General features: G+C 34.7%; 1 protein-coding gene and 1 pseudogene across 3 annotated transcripts; both read right to left on the reverse strand.

Moving 5' to 3' along the window:
* Nucleotides 1-6,124: 6,124 nt before the first annotated feature.
* On the reverse strand, nt 6,125-10,184 carry LOC148195633 (TMV resistance protein N-like). Of its 2 annotated transcripts, none has more exons than XM_088094224.1 (5): nt 9,513-10,175; nt 8,330-9,413; nt 7,981-8,247; nt 7,120-7,848; nt 6,125-6,741 (listed from the first exon to the last, which is right to left on the reverse strand). In XM_088094224.1, exons 1-5 carry the CDS (start codon nt 10,016-10,018, stop codon nt 6,289-6,291), a joined length of 3,039 nt encoding a protein of 1,012 aa, XP_087950350.1. In that variant the 5' UTR covers nt 10,019-10,175; the 3' UTR covers nt 6,125-6,288. The 2 variants fall into 2 exon arrangements, with proteins under 2 accessions (XP_087950350.1, XP_087950351.1); XM_088094225.1 differs by having other exon boundaries at nt 6,477-6,701; nt 9,513-10,184.
* Nucleotides 10,185-11,850: 1,666 nt separating this feature from the next.
* Nucleotides 11,851-15,797, reverse strand: LOC124824450 (TMV resistance protein N-like; annotated as a pseudogene). The gene is made up of 5 exons (XR_015780735.1): nt 15,226-15,797; nt 14,052-15,135; nt 13,705-13,968; nt 12,848-13,576; nt 11,851-12,369 (listed from the first exon to the last, which is right to left on the reverse strand). The product of XR_015780735.1 is annotated as a TMV resistance protein N-like (transcript).
* Between the last annotated feature and the right edge of the window lie 1,287 nt (nt 15,798-17,084).

Below are 17,084 nucleotides of genomic sequence, written 5' to 3' on the forward strand. Positions count from 1 at the left end.
AAATAATTTTAAAAATGTCATCTTCTACCGCGGTTGCCGCCGAACCGCGGCATATAGTTTAAAAATAATTTCAAAAATGCCATCTTCTACCGCGGTTGCCGCCGAACCGCGGCATATAGTTTAAAAATAATTTCAAAAATGCCATCTTATACCGCGGTTAAGTAGTGAACCGCGGTAGATTCCCCAGTCAGAGTTAAAAAATAAAACTTTGGAACAATATCGTCTTGTTCGCGCAGACGCTCGCTGGACTTCGAGTTTTCTTCTCCCACCGACCACCCATCTCAGTTCCCTCGTTTCTTCACCGTTTAAACTCAAAATTGTTCGGTCATTTCCCATTTTTGACGATAAAAAACAGTTTTAGCCGATCAAAATCGTTTGAAACGCCTGCATTCCTCTCCGCTGCCATTACCCTTTGTTGCACCAAGCTTTTTCGCCGCCCCTGTTCCAGGTATTTATGCCCTTTTGCATTCTTAACATGATTTCTTCATTAGTGGTAACTTTAACAAATTTTGATAACTTTAACAAATTTTGATTTTTTTCCCAAATGTTGAATTCATATACACTAATTAATATGAATTGTCTTTTGCAGAGATTCAAGACACTACTATATGCAGGTCTGTTTTTGTGGTAGTGGATATCACAAAAACAGACCTGCAATTTTAAAAAACTTCAGGGGAATATGCCGCGGTTGTAACCCCAACCGCGGCATATAGTGGACAAAATTTTTTTTAAAAAAAAAGGATTTAGGCAGCGGTTCTTTGGACAACCGCGGCATATTCCGCAACCTATATACCGCGGTCATAACCGCGGCATAAAGTCTCTGACTTACTACCGCGGCTGAATATGCCGCGGTTCGTAAACCGCGACGTATAGTGAAAAATAACCGCGGTAAAAGCCCCTCGCTGCACTAGTGCGTAGTGGAGTATGTGAGTTACCGTACGTGTCTATTTCCTATGTTTCTGAGTGTCTCTTTGTTTGTTATTCTGTGTTACATTTTGATTATTCCTTATTCCTTTCCAGTCCTTATTCTAGAGGAATGCAACCCTTCTTGATGCTATTTTAAAACTTTTAATACCACTAGTTATTAAATTTGACTTTTCAATTCATTGGGGATTTATTTTCAATTGAACATTGGCAACCTTTAATTAGGTACAAATAGGACCTTGAGCCAAGTACAGTTAGGAATCCAAGTGTGAGGCTAAGTCCCACGTTGGATAGAAATGAGAAAGTAGAGTACTATATAAATATGAAAGACCCATTAACCCATTACCTTAAGATTTTGGGTAGAGAGTGGTGTCAATCCCTTATATGGTTGGACTCATATCTCATTGGTGTCTATGTCTTCTCGGTGAACCTCCTCCTCGATAGACCTAGTTTATCTTTTACGTTGGTTGACCTTTTTAATGTTTTGACCAACTCATTTCTGACTTTAGGCGATTTCTCAATAATCTTGGTCGACCTCTTAGCAACATTGACCAATTTCTTAGTCTCGTCTGAAATTTTACTCATTAGATTTTTTTCTTTCTCACTATTCGAGCTTTTCATACCTTGGTTCTTTTCAACATCTTCATCTTGTTCTTCGTCTGGATCAAGAGTCACCTTCTTTAGCTCCTCAAGCTCAACCCTCTATTTATTCATAATTTCATTAGCTTCATCTAGAAGCCTTCCTATCTGTTGAATTTCTTCATCTTTTTGTTTGAGTTCCTTCTCCACATTTGTCGCACCATTTACTGAGATCACTTCATCCATTGTTGGGACCGAACTCTCCATGTCCACTACATCCGAGCTCTTTTTCGTCAATAAGATTCCACACTCTTCTTCATCTTCTTCTTCCATAAGAAGGTTTCTCTCACTTTTCTTCTCAACTCGACAAAATTTAGCAATGTGACCAGACTTACCACAATTGTAGCACTTCCTATATATATGAGAAATAATTCAGTAAAAAGTAAGAAGAGAAGAGAAGAAAGATGAAAACCTTTATATTAAACTAGATAATTACCAAAATAAGAATATTTCAAATAAAGCAAACATTAGTTCAGTTAAAGGAATAGACATCGGTTATTTTCGGCCAAAGACATCGTTTGGGAATTGAGGCATATGCAGGCGAGGTAAAAGGTCAATAGGATTTGCCTCAGTTCTCTTTAATCAAAGCAGTATCTAGGATTTGACTTGGTTCTCTTAGAACCGAGGCAGTATCAGTTCTTCCACCACGGACCTTCCCTTCACGAGCCTTCCATCGAACAGGTTCTGCGTGGGGTGCCTATCCCGCTGGGAGAGAACGGGATGAGGAGAAAAGGCAGTAGAGGGAAGCACCAGTCATCGGCCACGTAAGGCCTCAAGTGGTGGCCACGAATGCTAATGAACTTTTCCCAAACGATGTCGCCAGAGGTGAGGCAGTGGTAGAGATTGGAGAGGGCGATGTGGGGCTGTCGTTGAGGATCCTTTTGAGTAAGGGGATGTCTGAGGTGGTGACAACAACTCGAAAGCTCTTCCAGTTCAAAACATCAGCGAACAACCCAGATGTTGTTCATCGAAAATCCGAAAACAGGGAGCCTTACCGTGTGTTCATCGAACAACCCAGATGCTTTTTCATTTCACCAAAGGACAAAATCCCCCTTCAATCCCTTCATCACCGGCAAACAGTCCCAAGAAAAAAAGAGCCTTCTTTTCACAATATAGCTCCAAACCACTTCAATTCTTCAACAGAGCCTCACTCGGTACCTTACAAAGGTGAATCCCCCAAGACTAACCAAGAGTTGCAGCACAAAAAAATTCAAGATCAAACAAAAAATTCGGAAGCTAACACCAAAAATACTTCCCCTCTCCAAAGCTGCAAACTTTTATCGATTCAGATCAAGTTCAGCCAAACCCCACCACATGCATCAATCAGAAAACAAAGGAGAGAGGTGATGGAGGAGGAGTGGATGAGGGAGGAGGGGTTGGCGGTGGTTGATGAGAATAACATATCGGACCAACAACAACAACAGCACCAATGGTGGATGAACATCAGCAACACCAGCGACAAAGACGACGGCGACAGTGGTGCACTTAGTAGTGGCGTTGACGGGGAGGCAAGGACCAGTGGTGGCGATGAAGAACCGTTGAAACCACAGCGCCCAGTGGTTGAACCAGCGACGGTAGTGGGGCACCTGACAGTGGGAACTGAGACGGCGGGGGCGGTGGTGTAGTGGTGTGGCGGCGAAGCAAAGAGCAGTGGTGAACGGCGAGGCAGAGAGGTTTTGCACAGAGACTTGGGAAGAAGAACAATGAAAGTGAATAAAGTTTTGAACTTTAACCCTAGAACCAACTATAGGCATCAATTATAAGAAAAAACGAGGCATAAATGTGATACGACTTCGTTTAATATGCAACCGGTGCAGTATCTTTCTTCGAAAAAGCAAATGTGTCTCGGTCTTTTAATCAACCGAGGTAGTATACTCTTTTAGCAAGCAGGTTTAGAAGAACCGAGGTGTATAATGTCTCTAAAATTACATTTCTGCCATCGGGTTTTTATACGTCTCGGGTTCTCAAAAATCGAGGCGTAATAGGCAATTTAAAAACCCTATTTTTTACTAGTGAAAACAGAGATATATTTCGAATAACGCAAAGAGATATTTTTTAGATATTAAGTTTTTAATTTATATAAAATAATATATAAAATAATTTATATTATTAAATAAAACTATATTTAATATGAGAATCAAATTTTAGACATTTTATATCTTTAAATTAATAATAAACCGTTATAGTTATTAATTCAATTTTAATAATATGATAAAATAGTAGAGTATAGGACGGTATAGTTTGAAAGAAAAAAGGTAGTATAGTTCATTTATTTGAACTAATTTTTAGTTTAGTTCAATTTAAACAAATTAATTTTTGGTTCAATATAGTTTTTAAGAGTACAATTCAGTATAATTTATTTTGCCCATCGCTAGGTTTGATATTTGAAATGTAGGTCTTAATAGGAAAAATTGTAAGATAATGGTTGGAGTAAGTAGTTTGATATTTTAGGTCTACTTTCATTTGAATTCAAACTTGTTGGAGCTTACAGATAACTTAAATTTGGGTTACAAACCAAGGTTAGTTAGTAAGGTAAAGTATAGAAGATGTTATCCTTAATATTAGGGCTTTGAACAGTTGAGAATTTGAATTAGTAAGCAAATGGAAGGAGTTGAGTTTTTATGGTTGTCTTATGGTCCTTTTAAACTTGTATAAGGTTTTAGTTAAGAGGAATCTGATGTAAAATGGGTTAATAGATGATAGGATAAGAGTCTTGACTGGTTTTTGGGTCCTATTTGGGGGTTTTAATAGATGAATTTCTAAAGGATTGGTTTTAGAGAGAAATATAATGTTTGGGGTCAGTGTCTCGGCCATTTAAGACTTGTATAGCTTTTTTGTTCAACTAAATCTGAGGTAAAATGTTTAGAATCCTTACCAAATCATCAAATTAGTATCTAATTTAAGTTATAAACATGTTTTTGGAATCATTTTCATTGTTTAGGATGACATTTTGATCATTTGGATAGGTATTGGGATCAACCAAAGCTAGTTTTAGAGTTGTTGATTTTCTGGTATAGGACTGAGTGCCAAGAAAGTAGCGTTGAGCGCCACTTACAAGTAGGGATAGTGTTGAGCGCCAAAATGCTGGGGTTGAGCACCCTAGGTGCAGTATTGGTTTATGTTCTCTATTCTCTTATTTTTGTTGGGTTTTGAGTTGTATTTGGTAGTTTGATAACTTGATTGGATTATTTCTAATTCTTTTAGTGGATGTTATGTGGATTGATATATTTGGTATGCAATGCTAAATGAATTTTTGTTGGTGGATGAAATGTTGTGGAAAAGAATTCCAAGGAGGAATTTCTTATTGGGGGTTCAATATGTGATTAGTATAAATGTAAGAAGCTTGAGATGGGGGTTATCCTAACACTCTAATGATCATTCATTCTCAATTAGAGAGTGATAAGTCATGCGTGAGAGGAGTGGGAGGTCTTAGCTCAGGGGCCTTTCTCCATGGTTGCAAAGGGTGTTTTAATGGAGTAACCTCTTGTGCTAGCTTTAAGTGGGTCAACTGTTCCATCCCACAAGTGAAAAACCTTCCATGGCTCGACATTTATACTATATTTCTTTTGATCTGCCTGAGTATGTGGTATGAATGGAAATGATGTGTTATTATGTGTGAACTGTGATAAATGATGAAGTTTTATATTACCATGGTTGAAGTATTTTATCACTAGCTTACCCTTGCTTTTGTGTTGTCTGCCTCTGTATATGTTTTTTTTCTTTTGTGATGATCACATTAACCAATGTGAGCTTAGAGAGTGGACATCTTCCTAGTAGTTTTAGAGTGAAAAGAAGGATGATGCACCAACATAGATAGAATTCATTCTTCAAGTGTATGATTTTCTTATTCGGTGGTCTGTAATTTTTTGTAAGTTATCATCTATGTAACATTGTACTCTAGAAGTTTCATACTATTAAAATGGGATGTTAGAACACTTAAATTTGAAGTCACTATTTTCTTTTATAAATGCAGAAACAACTTGCTTGAAAAATGTTAAAAAATAAACGTATATAAAGAATCATTATTGGTTGTAAGGAACATGAAGCAATCCATATTAGTACAATATCATATACATATTATTTCAAATGTTCTTTGCATATTTCCTTATTCATAGCTCGCAGTATTTATAAGGAAGTGCATCAATTTACAAGACCATGTACATGCAAACAATTCTGTTATCAAGCATAAAAGGATAATATCTCAAGAGATTATGCAAGAAACATTCTTATTTCTGAAGGCCTATATAAAGGACAAAGTTGTTACGAGATAAACTCAAGATATACAATGCTTGAATGTGATTTATTCTTTTTTGGAAGTCTTAAACCTCAATACATTTCATTATGTGAAGTCATACACCTATAAGGAAACCTCATATATCTTCTTTTTTATTGTATATTTCTTTATAGATATCGAACCTCAGCTATCTTTATTTCATAATGCAACAGCATCTTTTGCGAGGATTTCTTAATGAAATATGCTAAAAGGTAAAAAATTGACAAAACCAACATTCAGAAAACAAAATACAATAAACAGCTCAAGTAAAGCCAAGTAAGCACAATGTGAGGAGCAGAAACAAGGTAAAATAAACATGAATTTCTTAAATGTAAGCTACTGAAAGAAATACAAGGAAAGTATGAGGAAACATAAATTGCTTTCAAGGAGGATTAATTCCATAACTCAAGAGATCCTACTGCTCTAAAAGAAGGTAAATGACTTATCAGAGGTCACATTACAACTTTCTTTATAAATCTAACTAGGGAATTTTTCTTTGGCGAAGGCTCCTTTTGTGAGTCGTTTAATTCACTACATATCAGATAGACAACTGTGTTCTTGACTACCAATTCATGAGCAAAAGTCACACAAATATCCACCTTGTCTTCTGATCCTAAATTTGATATTATACCTTGCCAATCTATATCATTAAAGGAAATCACCGTGCCATGGTTATGTATCTGCAGTGTGCACTTTGTGTAATTAACAATTAAGACACTTGTAAGACATTCAGTTGCCACAATTTCAGGGGTTGATAAATAAACGACACACAAAGCCATTCCCTTCAAGTCACGATCTCGAGGCACAGTGAAAGAAACAGAATGACCCTTACCCATGTGACCCAACCAATAAGGATCATTATCACCTGGGAGAGAAACATCACGTGACTCATTGCTTGCAAATACCTATATCATGAGATAATAAGGGCATGTTTGATTAAACAAAAATTAATATATGCTTAAAACAAGTCTGGTTAATAGTTTTTGTTCAGTGTATATCACCATCATTTCTTTAGGGATTCAGAATGAGGTTCTGTTTTTATCTCTCACAGTTTATATTTCTAAGATCATTGGGAATAAAACAATCATGAAGCAAGTAAAGAAAGAAAGTGGAAATCATTTTGCGTGTACTTAATACAAGCATAATCACTTGGTTAGTTGGTTATTAAAATCAGATACTTTTGGATGAACCTGTATTATACTTTATTCGGATTATTGTGTTCTCTTAATCAATAGATAAAATGACTGTGAAGGTAATGAACGAAGGGAAAGCTAGAGATGAACCTTAGAAATGCTATCACTGACAGCATCGAAGAAATCCTTGCATCTTCCAACACCAATCAAAGAATACTTTAAGTTCTTGTCTGAAATTCCTGATTTTGTAACATTTACTCCATATTCGATCAGAATAGTTTCAACTTGCTTACATAGTTGAAACTCGGTGTCACATTGCACCAAAACACTTCGAAGATTTGCAAGGGTGCTAAGCAATGGCAAACAATCATTCCAACCATTATCCTCAATATCCATGCAAAACGAATGAATATAAGATAAGGGATTCATTATTGGTGACATCCAAGACCGAATGATAGAAGGAAAAATATTACATGACAATCCCTCAAAACCACGTAGAAATATATATCCAATGCTTTTTGAGCTTACAATTGAAAAAGGCACTTGTTTCACAGCTGCATTTTCAGCAATTAGAATTATCAAGGATTCCATTTCCACTATATATTTTTCCAATGGGTCAATCTTCAAACAACCAGAGAGAATGAGAGTGTTTAAAGATTTCAACTTATATACCTCTTTTGGGAGATTGCTCAGACTTGTACAGTCCTTCAAATTTAGCAATACAAGATTGTTGAGACATCCAATAGAATGGTGTACTTTGCGCAATCTTGGACAATCTTTGAGAATGAGCTGTTCAAGACGTGGTAGTCCGGAAAGGTCTGGAGTTTCTCTCAAGTACATGGAGTGACTAAGATTAAGGACTTTTAACCACTTCAAAACCTTTACAAAGATAGTTTTTGACAAAATGTTAGAGAAGAAAACGAAAAATAAAAACAGTTATAAGTGGAAACAAATAGTATTTTATATTTTAATTAATCTGAGTTTTAAAAGAAAATGACAGGTGATAAAAACCTGAGGTTCTTTCCAGACGAATCGAAGAAGACTGTGTTTTAAATCAATCACCATTGCATCTTGCAGATAAAAGTCTTCAGGTAGGTATTCTGAAGAAAACCCTTGCAAACTGATCCATCTCAGTTTCCCAAAATCTCCAGTGAGTTTCAGAAGTCCTGATTTGTCTCTTACTACTGAAGGATAACGTTGGAATAACTCTCTTGTGGCTATTAAAAACATTTTCAAAGGCAATCTCCGAATGACTTTTGTCTGCTGTGATGAGAAGAGCTAAGAAAAACAACATATTGCACATTAGAAAGGAAACACTTCAAAAAGAAGTTTCAAAACAATAGATAAAAAATGTTCGTACAGTATTCTCTAATAGTTCATATTCTGCATCCTGAGCAAACCATAGTCGAGGGTTCTTCCCAAGTTCCTTTCCTGAAATTTGACGAATAATTTTTCTTCCCATTTTTTGTAGCATCGGTTGTATTCCTAATTTGTTGTTCTTTTTCAGTTGTATAAGGCCACGCTCTATGAGTTCTCTTATTCCACTATCAGCATCTACTCCACAGTCATTTAGGATCTTTGTAACAAAGGCTCTGCCTTTACCAACAAAGAAACAACATACATCAAGGAATAAATATTTTTCCATTTCATTGCGTAAACCATCAAAGCTTATTTTCAATTTCCGATGGACATCATGTTTGTGAATTTTCTTTAATTCTAACAATACACTCTTCCATTCTTCTTTCGTCTTTTCAAATAACCTACTTCCAATGACTTCAAGAACAAGAGGTAGTCCTCCACAATAAACAGCTACTCTTTTTGCAAGGTCACTGTATTCTTCTTCTGGTTTTTCTTCTCTAAATGCGTGCCAATAAAGAAGTTCAAGGGACTCATTTGTGCTCAACAGATTTATCCAAAAAACAGAACCAATTTGAGGTATCCTTAGTAAGCTTTCTTCCCTTGCTGTAATTATTATGACAGTTCCTTTAGCGAACCCTATATGACTATCGCATAGGTCTAATAATGAATCATATTTATTATCGTCAAGTACAATGAGCAATTTTTTCCCAGAAAGTTTTTCCCTAATCATACATTTACCCATCTCAATGCTACGTATCTCCATCTTTGTGTTTAGGACATCCGAAAGTAGTTGTTCTTGTAAATGAACATGCCCTCTTGTTTGACTAAATTGTGAAATATCTTCAATAAAACTTTTCTCTGTGAATGTACCATGAAGTTGATGGTAGATAGCTTTGGCAAGGGTGGTTTTACCCGATCCTCCCCCTCCACATATTCCTATTATACAAACTTCCGAGGATTTATTTTTTATAATTTGAATCACATCTTTCACGCGGGATTGTAATCCAACTGGAAATTTAGTAGCAGACAAGACTGGTAAATTAAGAACGCTCTTAACAATTTTGTCCACTAGTTCAGCATCACTCCTTCAAGTTCAATAGCAATTACAGAAGAAGTCACGTAGTGCCAAAATTATACTACAAGCTCAAAATATGGTTGATTGAGTGAGTGAGTGAGTGATTTACCTGTAATTGCTCTCATCCCATCCAAAGAAATTTGCAACTTTGGTGAGTGCGTGGCTCCACCTGGACATGCCATGCTCCAGTTGTTGCCCTGGAAATGTTTGTTGTGCAGTTGCTTTGAAAGATTTTCCAAAATCACCCTTCTGAAGACGTACATCAGATGGCTGAATTTCGTAATATACGGGCAGAACATGTCGGGAATAAGTTTCTTGCCATTTGATGATTTGTTGAAGCTCATGAAGACACCAAGCAGATTGAGAATAGGTTTTGGTGAAAACAACTATTGCTACCCGACACAGATTAAGAATAGGTAGTTGGATGTGCATGCCCTTCACTGCATTCTCCTCGTGAAGAAAAGTGGTGAGTCCAACAGTAGAGAGAGCATAATCGAGATGAGAAACAAATTTCCTGCGGATGTCTTCTCCAGTGAAGTTGATGAGCACATCGTACTTCTGTGGGAGTTTGGAAGTTGAAGAGGCGAATTCTATGGAAGGAATTGAAGACGCCATGAAGTGTTAGAAGCGAAAGCACTAATGCAACACAGTGAAAGGGATGATCTCTGTACAGACACAAAAGCATTCAAAGTAGCTAAAGATAGTAACTTTTTTATATTAGTGGAAGCGCATTATATATGACTATCACAGAACGCTTTTTACTTTACCCATTTAAGATATTACACCAACATAGTACTTTGAACCACAGAAAAAAAAACATTTAAAATAATAAGTATGAAAACTTTTATAATTATATTCTATTTTTTTTTTTAAATTTACATATTAACTTTACTTTTTATTTTAAAAGCGTTATAGTATCTCTATTTTTATGTCAAGCAAGTATGTCTTTAAATTTTTAAAAAATAACAAATACACATTAACGTATATCTATGGAGGCCGTTAATAATAAGAAAGAAAAAAAAAACAGAAAGCATAAATATAATTTAGAGATATATAGCTATACCTGAATTTACTTTTAAAATCAAATCAAATCAAATAACTAGATATAGCATAATTAGGACTTAGGAAGTTTTGTATCATTTATTAAAAATACAAAGATGAGTGTCATTCATTTTATTAAAAACCCAAAGTAATGTAATTTTTCCTTTTATTTGAAACACAAAGTTGAAAACTGAAAATTAAAAAATTAGGTATAATAAAAATCCAAAACTGAAAATTATAACGAAACTTGTAAATGTAAACTGAAAAAAAAAAGTTAACATATTTAAATTATACACAAACGAAATAGAATCAGTGTAAAAGGAGAAGTGAGATTAAAGTTTGTTTCATTTAGACTTAAAGAAAGGGATAAGGCTACGGTGTTTACAAAGAACAGAAACTACCTAGCAGATGGCAAAGCAAAACAAATAATAAAATATCGAACACCAAGAAATATTATTTGCTAAAGGGAAAAGCTTTGATAAAAGGTGAACATCAGAAAACAAATACAATAAACAACTCAGGTAAAGTCAAGGAAGCACCACTGAAGAGTGAGAAACAGGGTAAAATAAACATGATTTCTTTAACCATAATCTATACTCTAAAGAAAAGCAAGGAAAAGATGGAAAATAAATAAATAGGAATGAAGGATACTAGGATTAATTCCTTAATTAAAATGATTCTGATGTTCACAAGAAGATAAATGACTTACCACAAGTCACATTACAATTTTCTTTATGAATCTAATGAGGAAATATTTCTCTGGCTCACCATACATCAGATACCTGACTGTCTTCTTAACCAACAATCCATGATCAAAAGTCATAAAAATCTCCACCTTGTCTCCACATTGTAAATCTGATATTATGCCATGCTAGTCTTCTCATAAAATGAAATTACTATGCAATGGTTGTGTATCTTAACGTGTAATATGTTTAGTCAACCACTGCAAAGATTGACAAATAGAATAAGCGAAAATAAGAAGAAATGAAATTAAACTTGAGGTCATAATGCTTATCATGTTGAAACAAAAATAGAGACTTCCCAACTGATACAAAAAAACACTAAGCAAAATATCGAACCACAGCTATATTTATTTCATGATGCAATTTTTATTTACGAGGATGTTTTGATGAAATGTTTGTTAAAAGGGAAAAGAGTTGACAAAAGTAGCAACGAGAAAACAAATACAATAAAAAACTCCAGTAAAGCCAAGGAAGCACAATGTAACTAGTGAGAAACAGGTAAAATAAACAAGAATTTCTTAACTCTAAAAAAACCAATGAAAGGATTTAAAAAAGTAAATTGCAATCAAGAACACCAAGATTAATTTCATAACACAAGGGATCCTTCTGTTCTCAAAGAAGATGAATGACTTACCAGAAGTCTCATTACCAGAGATCCTTAGGAATTTTTCTTTGGTTCCAGCTCCTTTTCTGTTCTCAAAAAAGAACATTAACTTAACAGAAGTCACATATTAACATTTTCTTAATGAATTTATTTAAACCATTTTTCTTTGGCTCAGGACAAGGCTCCATTTCCAAGTCATTTGATTCACCATATATAAGATAGACAGCTGTGTTCTTGATCAGTAATCCATGACCAGAAGTCACAAAAATCTCCACCTTGTCTCCAGATTCTAAATTTGAACTTATGAAATCCCAATCTTCATCGTTAGAGGACACTACTGAGCTATGGTTGTGCATTTGTAATGTGCACTTCGTGTAATTAACAATTAAGACAGTGGCAACTTTAGGTTCGATGATTTTGGAGGTTGAAAAATAAACAACACACAAAGCGATTCCTTTCATGACACGATCCTGAGGCAAAGTGAAAGAAACAGAATGTCCCTCACCCATATGGGCCAACCAATAAGGATCATTGCCGCCAGGGAGAGAAACATCACTTGACTCACTGCTTGCCAATACCTGTACCATTAGATGAAAAGCTTAATTATTTATGTAATTTTGCTGTTCAAATTGCCATCTGCAATCATTATTTTATCATAAATATTATGAATTCAGCATTTATAATCTAACAAAAATGTGAAACATAATTAAGGCATCATTGATAATTAATTTAAACAAACCTAGTTAGTTTTGTTCTGTATATATCACCATCATGTCCTTAGAGATTTAGAATGCATTTATATTTTCATCTCTTTCAGTTTATAATTCTACAATCATTGGGAATAAAACAACCACGAATCAAGCAAAGAAAGGAAGTGGAAATCAATTCCTAGTACTTAGTATAAGTATAATGACTCGGTTAGCTGATTACAAACATCAGACAGAAGTAAAGGGTTTTAAAAGTTCCATATTCTAGTTTCGTTTTATTTATGTTCTCTTAATTAATAGCTAAATTAATGGTGAAGGTAATAAAGAAATAAGAGAGCTATGGAAGAACCTGAGATACGCTATCGCTCACAGTATTGAAGAATTCTCTGTGTCTTCCAAAGCCAATCAAAGAAAATCTGAAGTGATGCTTTGAAATTCCTGATTCTGAAATATTTACAACATATTCCACCATAGTAATTCTTACTTGCTTAGATAGTGGAAACTCGGTGTCACATTGCACCAAAACGCTTCGAAGATTTGCAAGGGTGTTAAATAGTGGAATAATGTCATCCCCACTATTATGCTCCTTATCCATGCAAAAGGAATGAATATAAGATAGGGGATTCACTGTTTGCGACATCCAACACCGAATGATAGAAGGGAGAAGATTATATAACAATCCCTCAAAATGATGTAGGGAAATATGTCCAATGCATTTTGAGCTTACAACGGAAAAAGGCACTTGTTTCACAGCTGTATTTTCAGCAATTAGAGTTATCAAGGATTCCATTTGCCCTATATCTTTTTCAATTAGGTCTATCTTTGAACAGCCAGAGAGAATGAGAGTTTTTAAAGATTTCAACCTATATATTTCTTCTGGGAGATTGTTTAGACTTGTACAATCCTTCACATTTAGAAGTGTAAGATTGCAGAGGCATCCAATAGATTGGTGTACTTGACGCAATCTTCGGCAATCTTTGAGAATGAGCTGTTCAAGACTTGGTAGTCTAGAAAAGTCAGGGGTTTCTGTCAAGTACATGGAGTGACTGAGATTAAGGACTTTTAGGGACACCAAAACCTTCAAGAAGATAGTTTTTTGATAAAATGTTAGAAAAGAAAATGATGAAATAAAATAGTTATAAGTGGAAACAAGTATTATATATGATTTTAGTTAAGTTTCAAAAGAAAATGGCGCTTAATAAAAACCTGAGGTTCCATCCAGAAGAATCGAAGAAGATTGTATTTTAAATCAATCACCATAGCATCATGCAGATAAAGTTCGTTAGGTAGGTATTCTGTAGGAAACCCTTGCCTACTGATCCATTTCAGTTTCTTAGGATGGAACTCAGAATCTCTAGTGATTTTCACCAATGTTAATGGGCCACTTATCTCTAAAGGAGGATAACGTTCAAATAAATCCTCTTCCATAGGCCATCTGTGAATGATTTTGTTCTCCCTTGATGAAAAGAGCTAAGAAAAAATAATATATTCGACATGAGAAAGCAATCACTTTCAAAAGAAGTTTCAAAACCTTAGATTAAGAATGTTCTTACAGTATTCTCTAATAGTGCGTGATGCATATCCTTATCAAGCCACAGCCGATTCTTATTTCGAGGTTCCTTTCTTGAAATTTCAAGAATAACTTCTCTTCCCATTTTTCGTAGCAGAGGATGCACTCCAAATTTCTTGTTCTTTTTAACTTTGATGAAGTTACGTTCTATGAGAACTCTTATTGCACTATCAGCGTCTACTCCACAGCCATTTAGAATCTTCCGAACATAAGCTTTGCCTTTACCAACAAAGAAACAGCATACATCAAGGAATAAATCTTTTTCCATTTGATTATGCAAACTGTCGAAGCTTACTTTCAATTTTTGTAGAACTTCATGTGGGGGAATATTGTCTAATTTTGACACTACACTCTTCCATTCTTCTTTCGTCCTTTCAAATAAACTACTTCCAATGACTTCAAGAGCTAGAGGTAGTCCTCCACATCTAGAAACTACTCTTTTTGCAAGGTCAATGTATTCTGCTTTTGGTTTTGCTTCTCTAAATGCGTGCCAACTAAGAAGTTCAAGGGACTTGTTTTCATTCATTGGATCTATCCGATAAACTGAACGAACTTCATGTTTCCTTAGCAGCCTTTCATCTCTTGTTGTAATGATTATTACTGTTCCTTCACCGAACCATGCCCTACTTTCCCATAGGTCTAATGGACAATGTTCATTCACATCGTCAAGTACAATGAGCACCCTTTTCCGATAAAGTCTTTCCAGAATCATACTTCTTCCCATTTCAACGTTATGTATCTCTACCTTTGTTTTCAGGACATCTGAAAGAAGCTGTCGTTGTAAATGTACATCCCCTCTCGTCCGACTAACTTCTGAAATATCTTCAATAAAACTTTTCTCCACAAATGTACCATGAATTTGACTGTAGATGGCTTTGGCAAGGGTGGTTTTACCCGATCCTCCCATTCCACATATCCCTATCCTACAAAGTCCCGTTGATTTATCTTTTATAATTTGAATCACTTCTTCCGCGAGAGAATGTAATTCAACTGGAAATTTTGTAGCAGACAAGACTGGTAAATTAATAATGCTCTTAACAATTGTGTCCACTAGTTCAGCATCACTCCTTCAAGTGCAATAGCAATTAATGAGGAAGTCATGTATTACCTAAATTCAAACAAAAGCTTAAAATATGCTTATTGAGTGAGCGATTTACCTGTAATTGCAATCATCCCATCCAAAGAAATTTGCAGCTTTTGTGATTGCGTGACTCCACCTGAACATGCCATGCTCCAGTTCTTGTGCTGAAAATGTTTGATGTGCAGTTTCTCTGAAGGCTTTCCCAAAGTCACCCTTCTGGAGACGTACATCGGATGGCTGAATTTCGTAATATACGGGCAAAACATGTCGGCCGTAAGTTTCGTGCCATTCAATGATTTGTTGGAGCTGATGAAGACAGCAAGCAGATTGAGAATAGGTTTCGGTGAAAACAACAATTGCTACCCGACAAAGATTCAGAATAGGCTCTTGGATGTGTTTTGGCTGCACTGCATTGTCGTGCTGAAGGAAAGTAGTTAATCCAACAGAAGAGAGGACATAATCGAGATGAGAAACAAATTTCCTACGGATATCTTCTCCGGTGAAGTTGATGAGAACGTCGTACATCCGTGGGAGTTTGGAAGTCGATGAGACAAGTTCCATGGAAGGAATTGATAACGTCATGAAGTGTTGGAAGAGAAAGCAAATAATGCAACACAGTGAAGAGTTGACCACTGTACAGACACAAAAGCATTCAAAGTTGCCAAAGCTTAATATATATTTTATAGTAGACCATTAGCCATTTAAGAAAGTAGACCAACAGCGACTTTGAACTACAGAATAAAAGTATTACACTAATATATAAGTATTAAATTTTTTCCGTTCTTCGAAATTTACATGTTAACTTTACTTTTTATTTTAAAAGCATTACATTGTCTCTTTTTATGTTGGGCACGTATCTCTTTAAATTTTAAAAGAATAACAAAACATTTTATTTTAACATTAACTTATATCTAAAGAGGCCACTCTGATAATGAAAAAAAATTTAGAAAGTATAAATACAATTTAGGTAAGAGAAACGTCACACACACATGAAATTATTTTTAAAATAAATAAAATAAAAGAATTAGATGTCACTTTATTAAAATTTAGGAAGTTGACTATCATTTTATAAAAGTAAAAAGAAGTGTCATTCGTTTTATTAGAAACGCAAAGTAAATGTAATTTCCAGTTTTATTTGGAATACAAAATTATATGATAGACACTTTTATAACATTATTTTGATATCATTTTGTTGCAATTATTAAAAGAAAATAAAAGAAACCGTAATATCAATATATGAGAATGAAGACTGAAATTATGTCTAAAACAAAAGAAATTAGAAAAAGAAAACATTCGATTTGGAATGGGGATGTCAAAAATATCCTTTTGGATATTCATAAAATCTGGAGGGATAGTAAGGAGATACTGTGGATAATGAGTAGCAAGTAATTTAATATCAGTTTATAAATAAGTTGGTCCGTTATCACAAAATATTAAAATAAAATTTACTTTATATTTTATTAGATTAAATTTAATGAAAATTAAAATTTAATTTATAATTAATTTAATTTACATATATTTTATATTCTTTTTGTAATTTTATTTTTTATCTTAAAAATCTATAAATTATTTTTTTTAGATATTGGCAGGTATCGATAGTTATGAGTTTTTTAAAACTCGTGAGTATTTTTTAAACGGGACAGGTAGCAGGTTGAATTTTTTGTTATGGGTCAGATAGCAGGTAGGCATTATCCATATCCAACCCGTTACCGATTTGACAATCAAACCCTTAAACTAGAGCTCTGGTAACAAAATGATGAAAACCCTATTTGAACAAAGGCTCAGTTAGGATCTTTAGAATTAAAACCTTATGGGAAATTTAGAAAATTAGTGGCGATGTGGATTGAAAAGTGTTGAAAAATTCAAAGTTAGGAAAATTGTTAGAAACATCGATATCTTGAGGTATATAATTTATATTAAGGTGATTCCAAATCA

This window comes from Vigna umbellata, chromosome 7 (assembly GCF_029865625.1).
Source record: "Vigna umbellata cultivar VRB3 chromosome 7, Vumbellata_1.0, whole genome shotgun sequence".
Taxonomy (NCBI): domain Eukaryota; kingdom Viridiplantae; phylum Streptophyta; class Magnoliopsida; order Fabales; family Fabaceae; genus Vigna; species Vigna umbellata.